Genomic DNA, 19,789 nt, shown 5'->3' with positions numbered 1-19,789 from the left:
ATGAAACATAAAGTCGGGTCATTTGACCCGCTATGGTAGAAATAGGTATATATTAAGTCTTGGTATGATTAGTGTTAAACTAAGTATCGAATAAGATAATTATGACCAGGAAAGAATATTAAATAAAATAGCTTTAGTGAAAGGAAAAATAACTTACATATCAGAAAGCCAGGCAGTATCAAAAGTACTGAATTCCGATATGATTAAGTTATGGCTACTTTCAGACTGGCTTGATGTCCTTTTTTACAAAACTACCATCCATATGATGAATTTTTATAGAAGACTAAATCAAAGAGCTAAGGAAAGATTCATGCACATTTAGTAAATCTATCCCTAAAACCGGACTGTACATTTCTGTAACAACTCCATTCACTTACTTATTGAACACTTTATATCAATAACAACATTGCCGAAAATTACATTTATTAATTTAATAATAATAAATAATTAATAATTATAATTAATCAAATGATTAATGGTGGTTCTCCTTATACTGTAGCTGTGCAATGAAAATAGGTTTAAAAAAATTCTCTTAAAAAATTTTTAGAACCTAAAAAAATTTTCCTTTATTGAAAACTAGAAAATTATACATCTTTTGGAACATTATAACCAGCCACTAATTTAAAAAAAAGGAAATTTAATTTTCTATAAAGAAAAACAAAATGATCTAAATTGGACCAGTATAGGCTAAGATAGAAACTTGTTTTGTCTTTATCTAAATATATAGCAGAATGATAGCACTCACTAAATTAGTGAATAAAACCGTCTTAAGGACAGGACGTCATTTTTTTTTTGTAGTATTATTATTTTCTATAATTTATTCAATTTTCATTACTAATTTAATCAGTATTATTTTTCGATGAATGGAATATGGTCCGGGTGCGGTTAAATAAAACTCAAATAGTAAATGGGTGTACTATTTTTATTTGAGCCAACGATTTGCTCCACATTGCAGGGCTTCGTCAGGGCTAAAAAAGATACAAACATTTGACATAGTTACAAAAAAAAAAAAAACATTAGTGGAAAATAACAGGGGTATACAATGAAACGTAAAATTTAATAAGAAAATTTAAAGGTTATAAACAACAAATGAAAACGGTAATAGTAACAGATAGATAAGAGATAAAATAAGAGAAGAAATATTAAAGAAAGTACAAATTAGGAGATGAAAAGGGAAAAGAATAAAATTAAATGAAAGTCCTGTCTCATTAATTTTCATTTGATTTTATTCTTTTCCCTTTTCATTTCTTAATTTGTACTTTCTTATTATTATTGTTTATAATAAATGAAATGGTAATAGTAACAGATAGATAAGATATAAAATAAGAGAAAAAATACGAAATTAAAGAAAGTACAAATCAAGAAATGAAAAGGGAAAAGAATAAAATCAAATGAAAATTAATGAGACAGGACTTTCATTTAATTTTATTCTTTTCCCTTTTCATCTCCTAATTTGTACTTTCTTTAATATTTCTTCTCTTATTTTATCTCTTATCTATCTGTTACTATTACCGTTTTCATTTGTTGTTTATAACCTTTAATTTTTCTTATTAAATTTTACGTTTCATTGAATACTCCTGTTATTTTCCACTAATGTTTTTTTTGTAACTATGTCAAGTGTCTGTATCTTTTTTAGCCCTGACGAAGCCCTGCAACATGGGGCTCAACGTTGGCTCAAATAAAAATAGTACACCCATTTACTACTTGAGTTTTATTTAACCGCACCCGGACCATATTCCATTCATTGATACACACGGTCAATCAGGAATCTTCCAGTATTATTTTTCATTCTCATCTGATGTATCTTTATTTCAATTTTATGATGACTCGGACAGTTGGTCAAACCATTAGTACATATAATGAAAACAAAATAAATTGACTGAGTCCTCATAATTTTCTGGAATGAATTACAGTCACAGCAGTCAACCTAATCCAGTAATAATACTGGATCTGTTTTGTAATAATATCTCTGTTAACCGCATTTGTTTTGAGTAAACTTATTCTTCCGTCACTAAACTAAGAATGTTTTACCTCCCCACTCTCATTTCCACAACGGCTCACTTTAACTATTGTAAATTTAGTGATCCATTACATGTTTTCCACTGATTAATCATATTTCTTCAACTTCTGATAGTTGAGCAAATTTGGTATCTGCTTTATATAATATAATTACTTTCGTTTCAAGACAGAAAGAACTTCTATTATTACTAGTTAAGATGGAGCTAGCATAAGAGATGTATAATCATTTAATAAATGAAATTACATTACATTATAAGCATGCATTAAAAAAACTTGTTTATAAAGGGAAGTAGCTTTATGACACAAAATATAACAAAGCAAAGAAATAAAGACCGCAAGTCACTACTAACATCCCTATGCTGCTGCTGCGTATGTTCCTCGGGACCCCGACGAGGCCACCTGTTTCCTCTGCGCACGTAGACGTTCCCCGCTGATGGAAAAGAAGTTCCAAAAAACATGTTGAATAATTCTTCAGGAGAGACATCGGCTGAAACAGATATAGATGATTTATTTAGAAGGGCTCTTTAAAATAAAGAAAGGTATATCAAAAATAAATATATGTGGTTGATTTATTTCCTTTTGTTTTCATCAATATCAGGTTTATTTAAACAATTAAACAAAAATACATCTGACTATAAGTTTTTATTATTTTTAAAACAACACAAATAAAAATATAATAATATTAAACTGAATACAAATTATACTAATTTCTACTTATTAAATATTAAATTTCTATATTTTAAACATTTTTAATTTGAAAAATTTAGCTTATTGCAGTTCGATTCAAGGAATGTTTGGTAGATAAAAACATATTTTATTTATATAAGAAATGCTATTTCTCAATACTCTCAATGTTAATGTATAATATCAAAACAGAACGATAACAATTGGCCATTGTTTTATATATAGACTGCATTGTTTCAGTGCCTTTGAGAAAGCCTTGTCTCAGTGCCTTTGATAAAGCCTTGTCTCAAAATAATATTTACTCAGATATTTAATTTTACGATTCAAAATTACGAAATATTTATATTACATACAATTCATCAAATAAATGTAAATTTATCGACATAATGCATTAAAATGCTAATGAATACATCTAATAATCCTATATTTCGAAGGAATTACTTATAAATCGTAAATAATTTTCAATTTAAATTTATATTTCAGATTCGATACTTAGGACTCCATCTTGACAAGAGACTTACTTGGAATCCACACAGAAAACTGAAACGACAAGAAACTGCTCGTAGATTCCGATTGCTACAACACTTACTTGACAAACGCTCTAAACTTCCCATTCACTACAAAAAATTAGTATACACTACAATAATCAGACCAATTTGGACATATGGAATTGAGCTCTGGGGCTCCACCAAACCATCAAATTCTTCCCGCATCTAATCGTTACAATCCAAAATCCTACGTAAAATCCTTGATGCTCCTTATTACGTCACAAATAAACTCATTCATAAAGACCTTAACATCCTATTCGTTGCAGATTTGACCCAAAACAGATATGCGTTTTTTTATTCCAAACTCCTTAAACATCCTAACCCATTAATTCTTAATCTTTCATCCTTAACAATCCCTGATAATCCTTCGAGGTGTCTGAAAAGAAGATGGCCACGGGACCTTCTAATTTAAATTAATGTTTGAAGTACCACCAATGGGTGGTTCTTTTTTCAAGTGTATATGAAACATACTATATATTTACCTATTGTATTATTTTGTACAGTTGTAAATTACATTAAATAAATAATTAAAAAAAAAAAAATTTATATTTTCCTCATTTCATAATTTTCTCTTCACACTACTATTTTAGACTGACAGTCTAAATGACGTAATTTTAGCTCAGCTGACATTGAGCTTGAAGGTTTAAAAAAAATGGAGCTTTTTCTTTGCATATAAATTTAATGTTACCTTATTCTAAATAAAGATTTGAAAAATGGAAATCAAGTGATTTTCAATAAGGAATTGCCATCAGCTTATTCAATTTAAAGGTTTTTTTTTTCTTACAAGTCTAGGAATACATACTTAATTGTTATGATCAGAAAGAGGGGAAATCAAAACATTTAAATTTGGTTAAATTTTAAATGATAATAAAGGATTCAAGTTGATCTAGGAAATGTGCAAACTAATTTTCTAAGAAGTGAGAAATATCAATTTTTAATTAGGGATACTTAAAAATGTTTATTTTTTTGAAAACTACTATTTAAAGTTTTTTTTTTTTTTTGGGGATCCTTAGAAGAATAACGACCAGTCCCTTTTCTCAATCTTTTGTTTGTTAAGTATAGAATAATCAGAAAATAAATAATGAAAAAATTTATTATTAGTCAATTAATAATAAAATAAATTATATTAAAGTTATATTAAAAAAGGTTAAAAATTATTATAACTAAAAAAATTTAAGGATGTTGAATTTTTTTTTTCTCGGATCTTAAGGAACATTGGAACAAATGCCAAGGACGCATACAATATTTATGTAATATAAAAAAATTAGTGATACCTGCACTGCCCCTCCCCCCTTATAAATACAATACACCATATCTTTACTAATAATAGTGAGATTTAAACTCTGTGAAGTTGGCCCCCCTTCCTCTAAATTTTTGAATTTTTTCAATGGGTAGCCTTATAAAGTAAAGTATAAAGTTAAAGAATAAACTTTAATACTTTGATTATTAAGGATGTTAGCCCATGGTTGGGGGCTAATAGAACTTCCAAATAATGACAAAAAACTAGAGAAGTGTTTTTTCAATTTCAAGCGCTTTTTAAATATTGCTCTATCTTAAAGTCTCTCCTTCCTGTTTTAAGCTAATATTTCAAAAGTGATATAGGGCCGTCGCTCTCCGGGGGTTCAGCGGGGCATCCGAAGGATTGCCTTTTTTTTAGTGTTATGATCTCCTCTTGTGAGATTGTGACATGTCGTTCATCGACCAACCTACTTGCTATAATTGTCCGTTTGAAAAGACAGATAAGTAAGGCTACCATGGAGGGCGAAAGTGGAGGGTTTATATTCATTGAAAACTGAACATCCAAAACTTGAACAAATTACGATATTTTCTCTGTCTAGATGATAAGGAAAGTAAACATCACTTATAAGATCCTAAAGTAGATAAATAAGATCTAGATTTTTTTTTTTTTTGACATTTTCTCAATCATCTTAGCACAAGCCGAAACAGGCAAAAAAAGTGAGACAAGTTCCTCAAAACCCTACTCAATCAAAATTAATGATGAAGAAATAAGTCTAACAAATGACTTTAACTCATTAATAAACTCTAATGAATATAAAATACAAATACCTTCAAATCCTCTAGTATATGAATCTCCATGGGATGAATTATGTCTGATTCGTTCATCATCTGTACCGTACAAGTCATATTGCTTCCGTTTTTCAACATTAGTCAAAACAGCTACAGCATTTCCAATAGCTAAAAAAATAAAATAAACAATCAAATAAAAGTCCACCAATAGAGGAAAAATTGATTTTAAAAAAGAATCAGAAACTTTAGGCTAACCTTTAAAAGCTTCGGCTGCTCCAGGAGCCCTATTCTTGTCAGGGTGGAGGACCAAAGCTAATTTTTTATAAGCCTTTTTGATATCGGTGTCTGTTGCTTCTTTGTTTATCCCAAGAATTTCATAATAGTCTTTACAATTTTTAATCCTGTTATAGAAAAATAACCCATGATTACATTATTTAAATATAGATGGATAAAAATATAAATACTTGTTAATAATTTAGGTTCATTTGAATGTAAGAGTTGTGATATTATCTAATGAGGTAAACTGAAGAATTCAATCATTTAAAAAATTCTTTTATTTACCTTAATTTATCTAAAACACGTTTTGTGGCCATTGCCCCATCATCAGGCATACTACAATTCACAAATAACAAATTTCCCATTATGCACACGACAACAATAATTCGTCAACTAGAATACAATTAAATTAATTACCTTATCATTACCATTTGCTATTTGAGAATTATAGTATGCTTGATGATGAGGTGATGGCCCCGAAATGTTGTTATGGATAAATTAGAGAAAGTTATAAATGGAAGAATTTTTCACTTCACTTCATTAAATGAATGCTTATTTGATATATGCCTTTGTGTCTTATTGTTCGTATTAGATTGAGCCTACAAAAAAAAAATCTATAAAACAAGGCTTTTTCAAAACAAATTAAAATTTTGCTAGTCCTAGAGAAGGAAAGGAAAAAAAAAAATCTGCTTTCAATAAGACAAATTAGACTTATATATGTGTGTGTGTTTTTTTTTTTAAATGCCTCAATGTTTTTTTGTTTTTTTTTCCACTGAGGACTTATGGAATGTCAAGATACATTTTTTGGGGCTGCTGTGAAATAAATATTGACTGACTCAGGTAGAATTCAAACCTACAACCTTCTGAGCTAAGCAAGAACATCTATACAATCTATTAATTGACGTGTAAAAAAAAAAAAAAAAAAAAAAAAAAAAAAAAAAAAAAAAAAAAAAAAAAAAAAAAAGTAATAATAGTCCTGGGATGCAATATGGTAAAGGTATTATCAACTTTATTTTATTTTGACAAGACTCTTAACTCATTGACTTGTCTTGTAATAATCATTTTTTTTTTTTATTCATTTATCTTTTTCTTTTGTTTGTTTTTGAGTGAGAAGTGCAGATTTGATAGTCACAGCCTCACTAAAATTAGGCAATCTTACTCCCTAAAATCAATATAATATTTTTTTTTTTAAATATGAATATTTGATGACCTTCATTAAATAGATTTGAAATGCTAAATCCACCAAATCGACAAACTTCTAACAAAATTACTGAATGCTTTAGACCATAGTTAATTTCAACCCAAATAAATGGAGAAAGCCAACAAATATTCTAAAAAACTCCTCAAACTGAGATGAGTATAACTAGAAAGACCGGGAAACATTGGATCCACAATAAAACCATTAGAGAAATCTAGGAAATACATCCTACAACACATGTCCTAAGAAAAAAAAAAGTAGTGCAAGGGGTTCAGACATGTACGTAGCATGAATAACTAAAAGAAGACAAGATGGCTTATTAGAGCTTACTCTCGTGGGCTGCAACCAATTTGTAGGCCTCGAATTACCTATGACAGATATGTGGAAGAGATAAGAAGAATAGCAAGAAAACGTGATCAATGGAGAAAGTGCACAACATCATGCCAAACTTTTCGGCACAATGGATATAGAGAAAGAATATAAAATTTTCTTAACTACATCAAAAGGGAAATGAATTAGATGAGTAAAATCATTTATTTCAACTTTAAAACAACATATCGGTGCGTTGTTTCATTTTTAAGATATAAATAAAATAAATGGAATATGGTCCAGGTGCAGTCAATTTAAACTCAAATAGTAATATAATGTAGTATTAAAAAAAATAAATAAAAATAGTACATAATATTATTATTTGATATATAAGAAGATGGTCAGGGTTGCGATCAAAGGAGAAACAAAAATAGTTTACAACTATTTAAACTATTTTTGTTTCTCCTTTGACCGCAACCCTGACCATCTTCTTATATATCAATATTTACGGTCAACTATATTACTATTTGAGTTTAATTTGACCGCATCTGGGCCATATTCCATTTATTGATACACACAGTTAATCAGCAATCTGCCATAAATAAAATAAACATGGCTCATTGGAATTAATTAAATATGTCCTGCTTATTTATACAATATGACATTGTAAATACAATATGACGAAAGTCATTCCAATTAAAATTTATTTTATTTTCCGATATAAAATTGGTCTTTGACAGGCATTCTAGATAGAATTATCCAGAGAAGACCACAGATCAAGAAGAGACCAAGGATCGGAATTTAAAATCATAGCAAAAAAAAAAAAAAAAGAGATAAGAGGAAATAATATCTAACCCACTAAACCACTATTCTATGATATAAAGAAAATGAGATCATGATAAAGCATGTAAAATGAAAACTTATCTCTGTATAAACATAACAGTCAGCAAGAAACCACATTGCAAACAAAAATTAGGAGGAAAGAAACGATTAATAAAGCAATACGATTGAATAAAACAGTTTAAGGTAAAAAAGTTCTGAAAAAAAACAAAACTGAAATGATAAAATAATAACCTCTTAACAGCTTCTAATTGTTCTTTAGTATATTCCACTTCTGGCATACTAGTTTCTTTTTTCGTACCTGAAAAACAGAAAAAAATATATATACTTTTTTAGATATAGCATTATTAATAATGAAGTATAGTAAAAACGTCAATAAAAATTTGTCCAAACATCTACTGTACTCCTCCTAGAGATAAATAACATCAATAAGAAAGTTAATTTGAAACTTTTTAAATAACAGTTGCTTCTAGATCGCGCTGATACATAGCATTCTAAGGTGGCCTGTAATGGTTAAAGGCATAAATAAAATCACAATTATAGCTACTGTGAATTAACTAAAAGCATGAACTATTTTTTGAATTCGAGTCTATAATAATCACTAAAATCATAACTTATTATATGAAATATATCCTCTGAATTAATAAATACCAGTGTTTCTCTTTTATATTACAATTATATTCATATTTCTTTACAATTATTTTATATTTCTTTCTGATATTTTTATAATGATTGATTTAACGGTGTCAGCACAAGATCTTGATGATTGATGGAGGCCAAGACCTCTAACAAAGTTGTACTGCCACCATAATAATAGTTAAATGGAGAAGAATAATTCTCAGGTTTCATAAGATCTATTGTCAATTCAAATTTGACAATCAAATAGTTGAAACTTATATGATGCAAAAATACATTCAAATTTCTATTTTAACATTTAGAATTAATGCTTCCATGTCTAAGACACAAACATAAAATTTCTTATACTGGTCTCCTTCAAGAATCCAGTCTTAAGTCAAATATTATATAATTTATTCATCAATAACTTTCCTAAAACCAAAAAGGTCAATACATTCCTCATTGCCGATGAAAGGTTATTTCTTGTAAAGGTATTAAAATTGAAACTTGTTTATTGAACTAGAGACAAATGAATAAAATAAAAGTGGTAAGGAGAGACATTAAAATGCACAAGAACACAAAATGTCGTCTAACAGTGTAAAAGAAAAGAAAGAGGCACCAAAAGGTTATGATTAGTTAATTTATTAGTTGATTTTTGAAGAAATTAATTAAAAAATTAATTCATAGTGGTTTAACACATTTCCACTTTAAATTAATGCACACTGGTTATCTAGTGTATTATTAATGATGTATAAAATGTTTCCCCGTTTCAATAAAAAATCTAAATTATCCCTTAGAAATAAACTGATTTACAACAAATTATTTCTAAGAACTACATTAAGACTATACTAATTCAAGTAATATAAACAAATTACAAGTAATTTAAATTGTAAAAGTGGTGTGTTTTTTGATAAGATGGATAACCTTAAAAGATTTAAATGTGAAATGATACTTTAAGTATTTGTTTTTACATATAATTGATCATGACTTTCATCAACATTTTATTTTGTTTAATGTGATCGTTTTTTTGGGGGGAGGGGAGAGGGGTCTATATAAATTATATAACATTGATTACCAATGAATATGAAGATTAACTAGAGTATAAAATAAATCAAATTGATAGGCAAAATACAACTAATGTCAGAATCGCTTCACTGTGCTGTTGCTTAATTTTAAAAACTGTTGGTTCATCTCTATTAATTTTTTCGGAAACAGATGTGATCTCATCCCCTAAAGTAAAAGGTAACTCTTTCTTTAAGAATAAAACCTTTTATAGCGATAATTTAAGTCACAATTGAATAAGTTTCTATATTTTCAACATTGAAATTTTACATTAATAAAGAAAGTGAAATCATAATTGTATAAATCAGCAAGAAAATCCCTGCATCTCCCTCACTTTCCACTCCTGCCATGAACTAATATAAAAATCATTCCGAAAAAATCAATGGAAGCATTTAAAATTCTGCGACACAATAAGATTGATTGCTGATATCCCTAAATTAAATGGTACATCAATACAACTTTTACAAATAGTTCACAAACGTCATTACGACATGACAGGTGAGTGACAGGTCACTAACATAAGTACTATTGTTGTGGGTTGTGACTTACACTATTATTGTTAATCTTATTGCTTTAATTTGACAGATCAGAGCTGTCAACTTCCACTTGAAATGCTTGTCCAAGAAAAAACAAATCCTTAACGTATTTAGTTATTAGTGATTGACCATTATCTCATTATGTATAAGTTAGTTCAGGCTCACCCCTCCTATATGAGTGATGCTTATGAAATAGTAAGAAATTTTTTACTTAAAAAATAACTTTAAAATATGCAAAACATTTATATATATAAAAGAAGTGCACAGATATATATATATAAAGCACACATAAACTGACAACGTTAAGTATTTGTATTTAATTTCAATCCTTGCAAACATAGAGGGGCTGAAACAAATAAAATTAACAAGCAACATTTTTATAATACAGTGGTGAATCTAAACACTGTGTAAGATGTGATATTTACACAAGAAATTGAAGACATAGCAAGAATTTAGATTTAAAACAAATACCAGCTCACTAGAAAGAAATATGCATAATGAAGTTTACTAATTTCAAAACTATGTACACACAATAAAGATGACATTGCCTTAAACCTGGCCATGATGATGCAAGATGGAATCGAATTGCATTTTCATCAAAACATATAACATACAGCATTACAATATATGTCACAGAAGGATATACAATAAATTAAAAAGACAAATTTTATATGTTCTTTGAAATCTAAAGGAACTAGTAGAATAATCAGTATGATAAATCATGAAAAATTTAAAGCTTTGACAAATAAACAATAAAGATATGAAATATTTAAATAAACAGGACGTATTTATTTAGATGCATATCTGTTGATCAGTATATGGCTGTAACAATAATAGCAAGTATTAATCTAGAAATATACTTATAAAATACCTGTATTAGAAGATGTTTCTTTCCCAGATGAAGTTTCTTTTCTTCCAGGATTAGAAGCACTCTTAAGCTTTTGTAAACTTTCTAACAGATCTGCAAAGCATTTCTAAATCACTAATATGAAGCACATTAGTAATGAATAATTTCTTGTTGCTGCAATTTAATGTAATACACTTATAGGTAAGTGAAAAATAGTAAATTTGCAACAACACCAACCTTTTGCTTTCTGAGTAGGGTATAATCTTTCACTTTTTAACAAATATTTTTCTGCTTCGTCTCTTTTCCCTTCTCTAATATATCGTTCAGAAATATTAATACAAAGTTCAGCCGAGTCCTTATTCCCTTCCATTTTAATTCACCTTATCAAAACTATCACTTCAATATCTAAAGAATAACATAAAAACCTTACCTACAAAGTTGACCAAACGCCTTTAGGATATTACAAAACAGTCATCAACAAGTGATAAATATTAAAAACAAAAATGAAATAGAAAATATATTAAAATATATTTTATAGAATTAAATATAGTTTAAAAAATAATATTTTTAATAAAATAATATTTTTGTTCATAACAATAGATAAATACGTAGAAAAATAATTTTCTATAGTAACATTATTTTATAAGTTTTCTATTGACTTTAATTAATTAAATTTACCTATCATAATACAGCAATATTGTTTGTTTTTTTATATTTTAAATAATCAACACATTATCAATCATACTTGAAGTGTTCCACCAGTTCACGGCTTCACTGTTTTCGCGGCACTTGGCTTCAGTCTGCATTACTATAAATGATGTAATTAGGACGCTTTGTTTTGTGTGTTACCGATTGTTTTTATTGTCAAATTCGTTTTTAAAGTGACAGTGGTGCCTTAAATACCATGAAACCTAAGTTTTCTTCGGGTGATAAAGTGTTTGCCAAGGTAAGAGGCTATCCACCATGGCCTGCCCGTGTAGAAGGTTTAGCTGACGAGACTCCTAATAAAATGAGATATCACATATACTTTTATGGAACTGGTGAAACAGCTGTAGTAAAAGGTGAGGACATATGCTCTTTTGTTGAAAATAAAACTAGGTTAGGAAAACCTAAAAAGCATAAAAACTTCACTGAGGCTCTGATTCAAATTGAAGCAGAATTGTCTCCTGAAGAACAGCAAACTCTAGCAGAGTTAGAACAAAGTTTCAAAGAACAAACAAGTCTCAATGACACTGCTGGAGATGATGCCAAGCGCTCTTCAACCACTGGAAGGTCTAAGACATCACTGTCTCCAACCCCTAAAGTAACAAAACCCAAAGAGAAAAAAAGAAAAGTAGACTCAGACTCTGGGACTGAGGAAGATCAGAAGAAGAGAGCTTCAGTTTTCAGCAACCCTGATTTAGAACACAAAAATGCTGAGGTAATGTCTCGTTCTGGAAGAAAAATTAAACCAAAACGATTTGCTGACTTTGAAGATGAAGGAAATGAAGAGCACTCACCAGTGCAGCAACCTGTCAAACCTATTTCTAAAGTTGCTCCAGTTAGAAAAATTGACAAAGATGAAACCGGTGATGATAAATATATTATTGCCTATGTAAACAATGAGAAAGTGAAAATACCTTTGGGTTATAATCAACCGCAGTTTTCTTCTGAGCAGAGATTGAATGAATGGAAGTTCAAAGAACGGAGTTATGCCAATGATCTTAAAAAGCGTTTAGAATCTGGGGAAACATTACCGTTCGATATTGATACTCACATGTTTAAATGGACAAAGGAGAATGCAGAACAGCCCGTCATTCAAGATAATTTAATGCGGACTGAAATAATAAGAACTGAAACTTTACTTCTTGAGCTAGACTTAAACATAAGAAGTGCTTTAAACATTAAAAATGCTGATACCAAAAAATGTTTAACCTATCTCGACCAACTTAGTCAACTGAAGTTGACTGCACTTATGTTGAAAAAACATCCTGATGTTGTACATACCATTAAGAAAGTTAGGAGATATGTGGGTAATGTTCCGAGAGCTTTGACTGAAGAAGAAGAACAAGAGTTTCATAAAGATGCTGAAGAAATTAGGAGTAAAGCAGAGCATGTTTATAGTAAATTTCAGGGCTTATTTTTCTTTCCAAACAATAAATCTTTTTGGGATGCGTTTGAGGAAGAAAGAGAAAAATTTGACAAAATGACCAAACATATGAATAGTGAAGAAATAGTTGGAATGATAAAAGAACCAGAATAAGGATATATTTATTTTGCCTTCAATTTAGAATTATGCAAGTTTTGTGTTTTTTTGTAAGATACATTAATTGCACTTATTATATGAAGATAATAAATGCATTATAATCTAATTTTATTTGTGAAATGCAGTGGAAATATCGACGTATCCATGTTTCTTTTATTGAATATTATTTACCATTGAATTCCAGGTATGAAAGAAATAAGTATATAATTACATGTAACCCAGGTTCTGTGAACATACAATTTCAGGTTCTATATCTTATGTTAAAAAGTATCTAGTTTTTTTTTTTTTAATTTGTGTCATTAACATTTAAGACTTGTCCTATAGACTGTTGTGTATAAGATGGCTGTTTTGTTTTTCATATTTTTTTTTTTTTTTTTTTTTAATTTTAGTTCAATATTATTTACGTTTTAGTAATTTTTAGTAGTCTTAAATTTCATATCTCACTTCATTTTATTAATTATGATTGTATAATTTAGTTGCTTCTTTCTTAAAGAATATCTCTGTAATATGTTAATATATAATATTTAAACATTATTTTTATTTGTTAGATGTAAATAACATTATTTGAAAATATATAAATTTGATAAGTAAATCTTGTTCTTTTGTCTAATTCTTCCGTTGTTTGATTCTTAATCTAAATACGTCAGTTTATATTTAACAGTTTTATATTATTTTTGTTACTATGATATTAGCTTATTTTACTAAGTGTATAATAAACAATAATTTTATATTGTTTATACATATTACGTATATAATAATATAATACATATGTATTTAATAATAATACATATGTATTTAATAATAATACATATGTATTAATATTTGTTTAGGCCTGTTATTCTTAAATAATCTGTGTAATTAAACTCCAAAATTTAAATTGATATGGAAAATTGTTTAACTACATCCTAATTTATTTTATTGAAATGAATTAGTGTGGAGTGGGGTGGCTCTGGTTAATCACTGTGCTACTAACACCAAGGACCCGGTTTTGAATCTGGCTGACAGATAATTATTTATTCTGTCGCAGCCATGATCCAACCCTGTAGATTCGGGAGCTCTGGGACCCACCCAGCCTCATCAAGTGAGTATCTATAATGGGGGAGAAATCTTGTGATCAGCGTGATTCTGACCAAATCACCTTGCACAACTGTTGGTCTAGTAACTATTTCCTTACAAAGCACTGGACCCTGATCCTTCATGGATTGTGGTACAAATTTATTTTATTTATAAACAAATTATAAAAAATTTCCTAATGAAATTAAATATTAAAAAAAATATATAATACTGATAATTAATCTTAATTAATAATACTAAAGAAATATTTAAATTTACAAAATCAACTGCCACCTTAAAAATTTACTGTTACCTACGTTTTGCTCTTACACGCTAGCCAATTATAGAATAGCTAAATTTGGTAACTTTTCAAATCTGATGGGATGGGATCTATGTGTTCTTTGAATTAACTTGGTGAAATGATATAAATAGTATGTGTTTAATGTCTTAACGTGATGAGCTCTCTGGTTAACGTGCCTTTTTTGGCTGATGATTTTAGAAGTGCTGATTTTTGCCTTTGTCCATGTGTTTTTATTTTCTATCCTGGTACCTGATATGGTGTAATGTTGATTTGTGAATTAGTAGTCTAGTCACTCAAGGTTTTTGATTAGAAACTTCAGATTGTATTCTAACAGTTATTTTATATCTTCAGAGTTTTAGCTATTTTGTATTAATACAACAAATCATACACCACCTTTGTTTTTAGTTCAAACCAGTTTATAGATATTACACGATTTAAAATAAGACTATTCACACTTGGGGATGTCAGTATATAAGGCTATTTTTATGTTAATTAATGTTTTAAACAATTCTTAACATTCAGTAAGTATTTAAAAATTTGTATAGTTCAGATCACATGTATTGTTTTGGAATAAGTTTGAACTAGTGTTGTGAATTTACAAAACAGTAATAGAGATGGGTTTTTTTTTTTTTTTTTTTTTTTTTTTTTTTTTTTTTTTTATCTTTACTGTTAACTAGGGTTACAAAAATATTTTTCAAACATTGAATACAGCAATCTAATTAGAAGATCTCAAAAATCGAAGAGCTAGAAACTAGTTAATATGGGAGGAAGTAATCTAAACAATAATGATAAATGTAAGAATTATCATTTTAACATATTATTCTTTATTTAATTTAAATATTGAAAAATAAACTGAAATACACAGAATATTGTGAAATATAAATTTAAATCGTAGGATGATTGTCTGGATAGCGGTCAATAAAGTTATAAAAATAGTAGAAGGAAACTACTTATTGATAACCAACATTTTGCCCCACTTTGCATGGCTTTGTAAGGGATGTCAGATTGAAACAAAGATGACAACTGAGTTGTCGAATTGCCATGTTAGTTTCAATCTGACAGGTCTGAAGAAGCCATGCAAAGTGGGGCAAAATGTTGGTTAACATCAAGTAGTTTTCTTCTACTATTTTGATACCTTTATTGACTTCCACCCGGACTATCTTCCTACAATCTACAACTGTCTTCTTCCAATATAAATTTAAATAATTTTTTATATAAACTGGAGAGTTAGCTGGAAAAAGGGCTTTTTTTTTTAATATTTGTTCTTAAATTATCAAGAGGCATCTACAGCAGTAGTTCCGTAGATATCTCTGGACCACTAAACCAGAAATTGAACCATGTGGGGAACTTGGGCAAAGGTGATCTCCCCAGAACAATATTTGAAAATTATATCGTCTTATATTTTTAGGCACTTTGATAGTAATTTTGCATTTACCAGTTAAAACCTTTCAACTTACTCTTAAATTTCAGGAAAGGTATACAGTTATAACAACAAGTTCTCACAAAAAATGTGACACTAGACCCTTCGCCGGCCCAACCCCAAGGGTATTTGCCTTACTCTGCTACTATTCCGAAACAAAAATGAATATTTTGCAATCCATCCAGTATGGCTTTTTTCTGTAAAACCTTTTAACTTCTGTCTTTAGTAAAAATGTATCCAATCCTTGGCATATAAACTTCTGAGCTTTGTTAAAATGAAGTTAAAAAAAGAATAGATAATCAGTAAGTATATTTGTTTAAATAAAATATTTTGTATCCAGCTCAAACTAGATTCAAATTAATTGTTTGTAACTAGTCTCAAGAAAGTGAAAAGATCATATATAAAGTAAGTATATTGTTGTTTCAATATTTTTTAAAATCAGCAAAAATCCTTTCAAATGGGAACACTCAAAACTCATTTTGAAACAAAAAATTGTTGGGCACTATCTGTAGTGGTGTTAGTTTGGTCTTCGCTTAAAACCTGTTGGTCATTAAACGCCTATGGATTGTTATTGTTATAAAGCAACACACACACATTCACCCATGCACGCATGTACATGATTACAATGTAAAAGAAAAAAAATTGAAGATCCATAATAAAGTTGAATTTTAAGCTCAGAGGTGTTGTCTACTCTGCTATCAAGAGCCTTTTTATCTTAGAGACCCTAGAAAAGAGAAGACTAAGAATACTGGCTTTCACGAGTTGCCAAAAATGTTCTCAGAAACTTTTATTCCAAAATGAAAAGTGTATGTTTTCCCCTAATTTGTCTCATTAGATTCACTTTCTTTTCAGTTTTCACTAATTGAATTCTCTGCTCTGCTGTAATGTAATGTAAAGCTGCATTCCTTCTTGTGAATATAATTAAATTTAAAAATAATGCTACAAGAGATCCAGAAGAGTTACTGACGAAACAGTTGTGATTTAGTAATGACACAAAATATTAAATTTCTAGAAAACAATTTTAAGAACATAAGGATGAGATAACATTTTCTCAAAAAAATTCTATACACCCATGGCCCCTTTTCAAATCATTGGAAGTTTATTAGTTTGGTTATATCTTATTTATAAATTGAAGTGATAGTAAAAAATAGCTACAAAAACTATTTGAAACAATCAATGCACATTGCAGATCTTCATCTAGCAAACAGATTGACGAGTGAAGTAGTTTACAAGCAAGTAACCAGCTGCTGGCTAGATGGAAAGCCCAGAAGAAGACCTGTAAGATGGGCTACGATAAATTTTTTGTTACTATTATAGTACCTATTTTTACCATACTAAATAGTTTATTTTATATAAATTTTACCATTTTATAGTTTTACTGACCTTTTAAGTTAAATATATAAATCAAATTTTCTTTTGAATTAAATAATGTGTATTCAAGTTAAGTCACAAACATTCTTTATTATTACTTTAAATGTCCAATGTTTCCGGTAACAGGGCCCTGTTTCATAATGAAAGATAATAGTATTAGTTCAAAATCCAAGTATAGAAACAACCTGTTAATTGCACTAATACTTATTTTTTTCATAATAGGAAGGACAATTAGTGATACTACAGGAGTTAAAAAGTACTAAAGTACAATTTACTATTGTACAAGTCAGTGTAATTGTATTAAGTTAAATCGACAAGACTAATAGTATTAGTTTGTACTTTATTATGAGACATGGCCCCAGCCATCCTCAAGAACTAACTATAAATTTACACCTCACATCCAACAATTAAAAACTTTTTGCAGCTATTCGGCCCAGGTCAATATATTTATTAAATTATATCTAAATATTTCTGAGCGGAAAAACAAATATAATTTTATGTAAGATTGAAGGAGTAAGACCATCTGTGTTGGATAATGTACTCAGAAATATTTCAATACCCAAGACTCTGAAATAATTTTACTAAATGAATTAATTTCCATTTATGCACATTAAGATAACCGAGTAAATTATTTATATAAATAAGTGTTTAATTGTATATTAAGTAATAATAATATAAATATCTTATGATAAGTGAGTGATAATTGTGTTAAGTTAATCTGTAATTAAAAGTTTTAAAATGTAATGTAAAAGTGACAAAATTGGGTGATTTGACTAAATTTATTGACCTGGGCAGAATAGCCAGCAAAAAGTTTTTACTTGTTGGATGTGAAGTATAAATTTATATTTAGGATTGTCCTTGAGGATGGCTATATTGGCGTTGGTAAGAACGTAATAATAAAAAATGTTTGTGACTTAACTTAGATAAAAATTATTTTATTGAAACAATGAGTCTTGAAGAGATTTTATAAAAAATAAAATTTTCTATAAGACATGTTACAAGTTTTTTCGAATAAAAATAAATTTTTTTTAGAACTCCCTATCTTGAATAATAAAATATAAACCCTCAACATGAAAAACAGCACCTTAGTTTATCAACATTCTTCAATTTTTATCTGTTTACTCATCTGATTGGTAACAGATAATCGAGAGACGAACTATAAAAAAATAATAAAGAGAATGGAATTTAAAAAAAAAAATAGATAATGGAAATAAGACACTTTGAATTATCTTCAAAGCAGCCTTGCCATTTAGGTTTCTAAGGAGCCATTTATAATGTAACGATAAGATAATTATTTAAAGAAATGGAAATTCCAAGTAGTAATTACTTGCTAGTTAATTACTTTAAAACTACTATTATGTGAAATACCGAATAGCTTTTTTATAAATATTATTTACTCAGCAATCTTAATGTGCATAAATGGAAATCAATTAATTTAGTAAAATTTTTTCATAGCCCAGGGTACTGAAATACTTCTGAGTACATTATTCAATACACAGATGGTCCTTCTCCTTCAATCTTAAATAAAATTATAATCGTTTTTCCATTCCGAGATATTTAGATATCTATTTTATACATAAAATAAAGTTTGTTAGTTTATTTCTTCAATAATAATTTTTGATCCTCTTTTTATTAAATACTTCTATATTCTACATTGAGAAAATAACAAATTTTGCGTTATTTTCAAAGCACTGTTCATATCAGATATTAGGATTATTTGTTTGTTTATTTGGTTTTAAGACACGAAACCCTTTATTATTGCTCTGATCAGAACTAAACATAAGAATAAATTGCCTAAACATAAGCAAGAGAATATAATAACGTATTGATAGATGTTAGGAGATAAAATGGCATATAGTCAAAAAAATGTTTATAACTGTTATTTTCTTCTTATTTTGCTTTTATTTTAAGCATAAACAGCATAATTTTTTAGAAAAAATTAAAGCTAAATTGAAAATAATTGCTATTATAGATCTGAACACTGATTTGTTTTGAGAAAACACTATGTTGTTTCTTATATTTACTGTTAGCTATTATGAATGGGATACTTAAACCATTATTTTAGAATGTATATACGGAAGATTTTTTATATTCTATTAAAAATATAAACTCTTTCTTCCCTAATAGTACTTATCGGGCTTCCTTATTGTTTTGTTGTATAACGAGTTCTTTTTTATCACCATATATTAGGACCAGCAGAGCCTTTCTCCGGCTTCTTGCTACACTTGTGAACACCACCATTAACAGACACAGGCTATTAACCTTAAATGGCACTATGGCAATCAAAGAAAATTTATTTTATAGTATAAATATATAATTTAAATTAAAACCTATGTATGTAATTTTTTGTGCATAATATAAAAGGAGGGTCAGGAAAAAAACTTTATAAGGAGGGTGAGAAAAAACAACACTATTTATTATATACTTTGTAGCATTA

General features: G+C 28.5%; 2 protein-coding genes and 1 long non-coding RNA gene across 8 annotated transcripts in view; 2 read left to right on the top strand and 1 right to left on the bottom strand.

Annotated features, from left to right (window-relative positions):
• Positions 1-11,844, bottom strand: part of LOC106681457 (dnaJ homolog subfamily B member 12) — a 33,885-nt gene extending 22,041 nt beyond the window's left edge. The window contains exons 1-7 of one of the 5 annotated variants that reach the window (XM_014422123.2): positions 11,708-11,844; positions 11,200-11,342; positions 10,987-11,076; positions 8,137-8,203; positions 5,535-5,680; positions 5,319-5,447; positions 2,370-2,506 (exon numbers count right to left, since the gene is read on the bottom strand). In XM_014422123.2, coding sequence (XP_014277609.1) covers positions 2,370-2,506; positions 5,319-5,447; positions 5,535-5,680; positions 8,137-8,203; positions 10,987-11,076; positions 11,200-11,332 — 702 coding nt within the window. In that variant the 5' untranslated portion in view covers positions 11,333-11,342; positions 11,708-11,844. Of the gene's footprint in view, positions 1-2,369; positions 2,507-5,318; positions 5,448-5,534; positions 5,681-8,136; positions 8,204-10,986; positions 11,077-11,199; positions 11,393-11,640 lie in introns of all 5 variants that reach the window. The other 4 variants (XM_014421972.2, XM_014421819.2, XM_014421893.2 and 1 more) reach the window with 4 other exon arrangements.
• Positions 11,845-11,866: 22 nt separating this feature from the next.
• On the top strand, positions 11,867-13,204 carry LOC106681379 (PC4 and SFRS1-interacting protein). The gene has a single exon (XM_014421702.3). The coding sequence runs from the start codon at positions 11,867-11,869 to the stop codon at positions 13,202-13,204; it is 1,338 nt and encodes a 445-aa protein (XP_014277188.1).
• An 850-nt stretch (positions 13,205-14,054) lies between these two features.
• Positions 14,055-17,824, top strand: LOC136796284 (uncharacterized). Of its 2 annotated transcripts, none has more exons than XR_010843983.1 (3): positions 14,055-14,288; positions 16,032-16,283; positions 17,171-17,824. It is a non-coding gene; the product is annotated as an uncharacterized lncRNA (long non-coding RNA). The 2 variants fall into 2 exon arrangements; XR_010843984.1 differs by having other exon boundaries at positions 14,055-14,414.
• Positions 17,825-19,789: the final 1,965 nt, after the last annotated feature.

Source organism: Halyomorpha halys, unplaced genomic scaffold, assembly GCF_000696795.3.
Source record: "Halyomorpha halys isolate HHAL.00 unplaced genomic scaffold, Hhal_1.1 Scaffold2.1, whole genome shotgun sequence".
NCBI lineage: Eukaryota > Metazoa > Arthropoda > Insecta > Hemiptera > Pentatomidae > Halyomorpha > Halyomorpha halys.
The sequence above is the reverse complement of the archived record's forward strand: the minus strand, read 5'-3'. Positions and strand labels throughout refer to the sequence as shown.

Bases quoted from the DNA above. Each gene is read 5' to 3' on its own strand.
- LOC106681379 (XM_014421702.3), top strand. From the start codon at position 11,867: ATGAAACCTAAGTTTTCTTCGGGTGATAAAGTGTTTGCCAAGGTAAGA.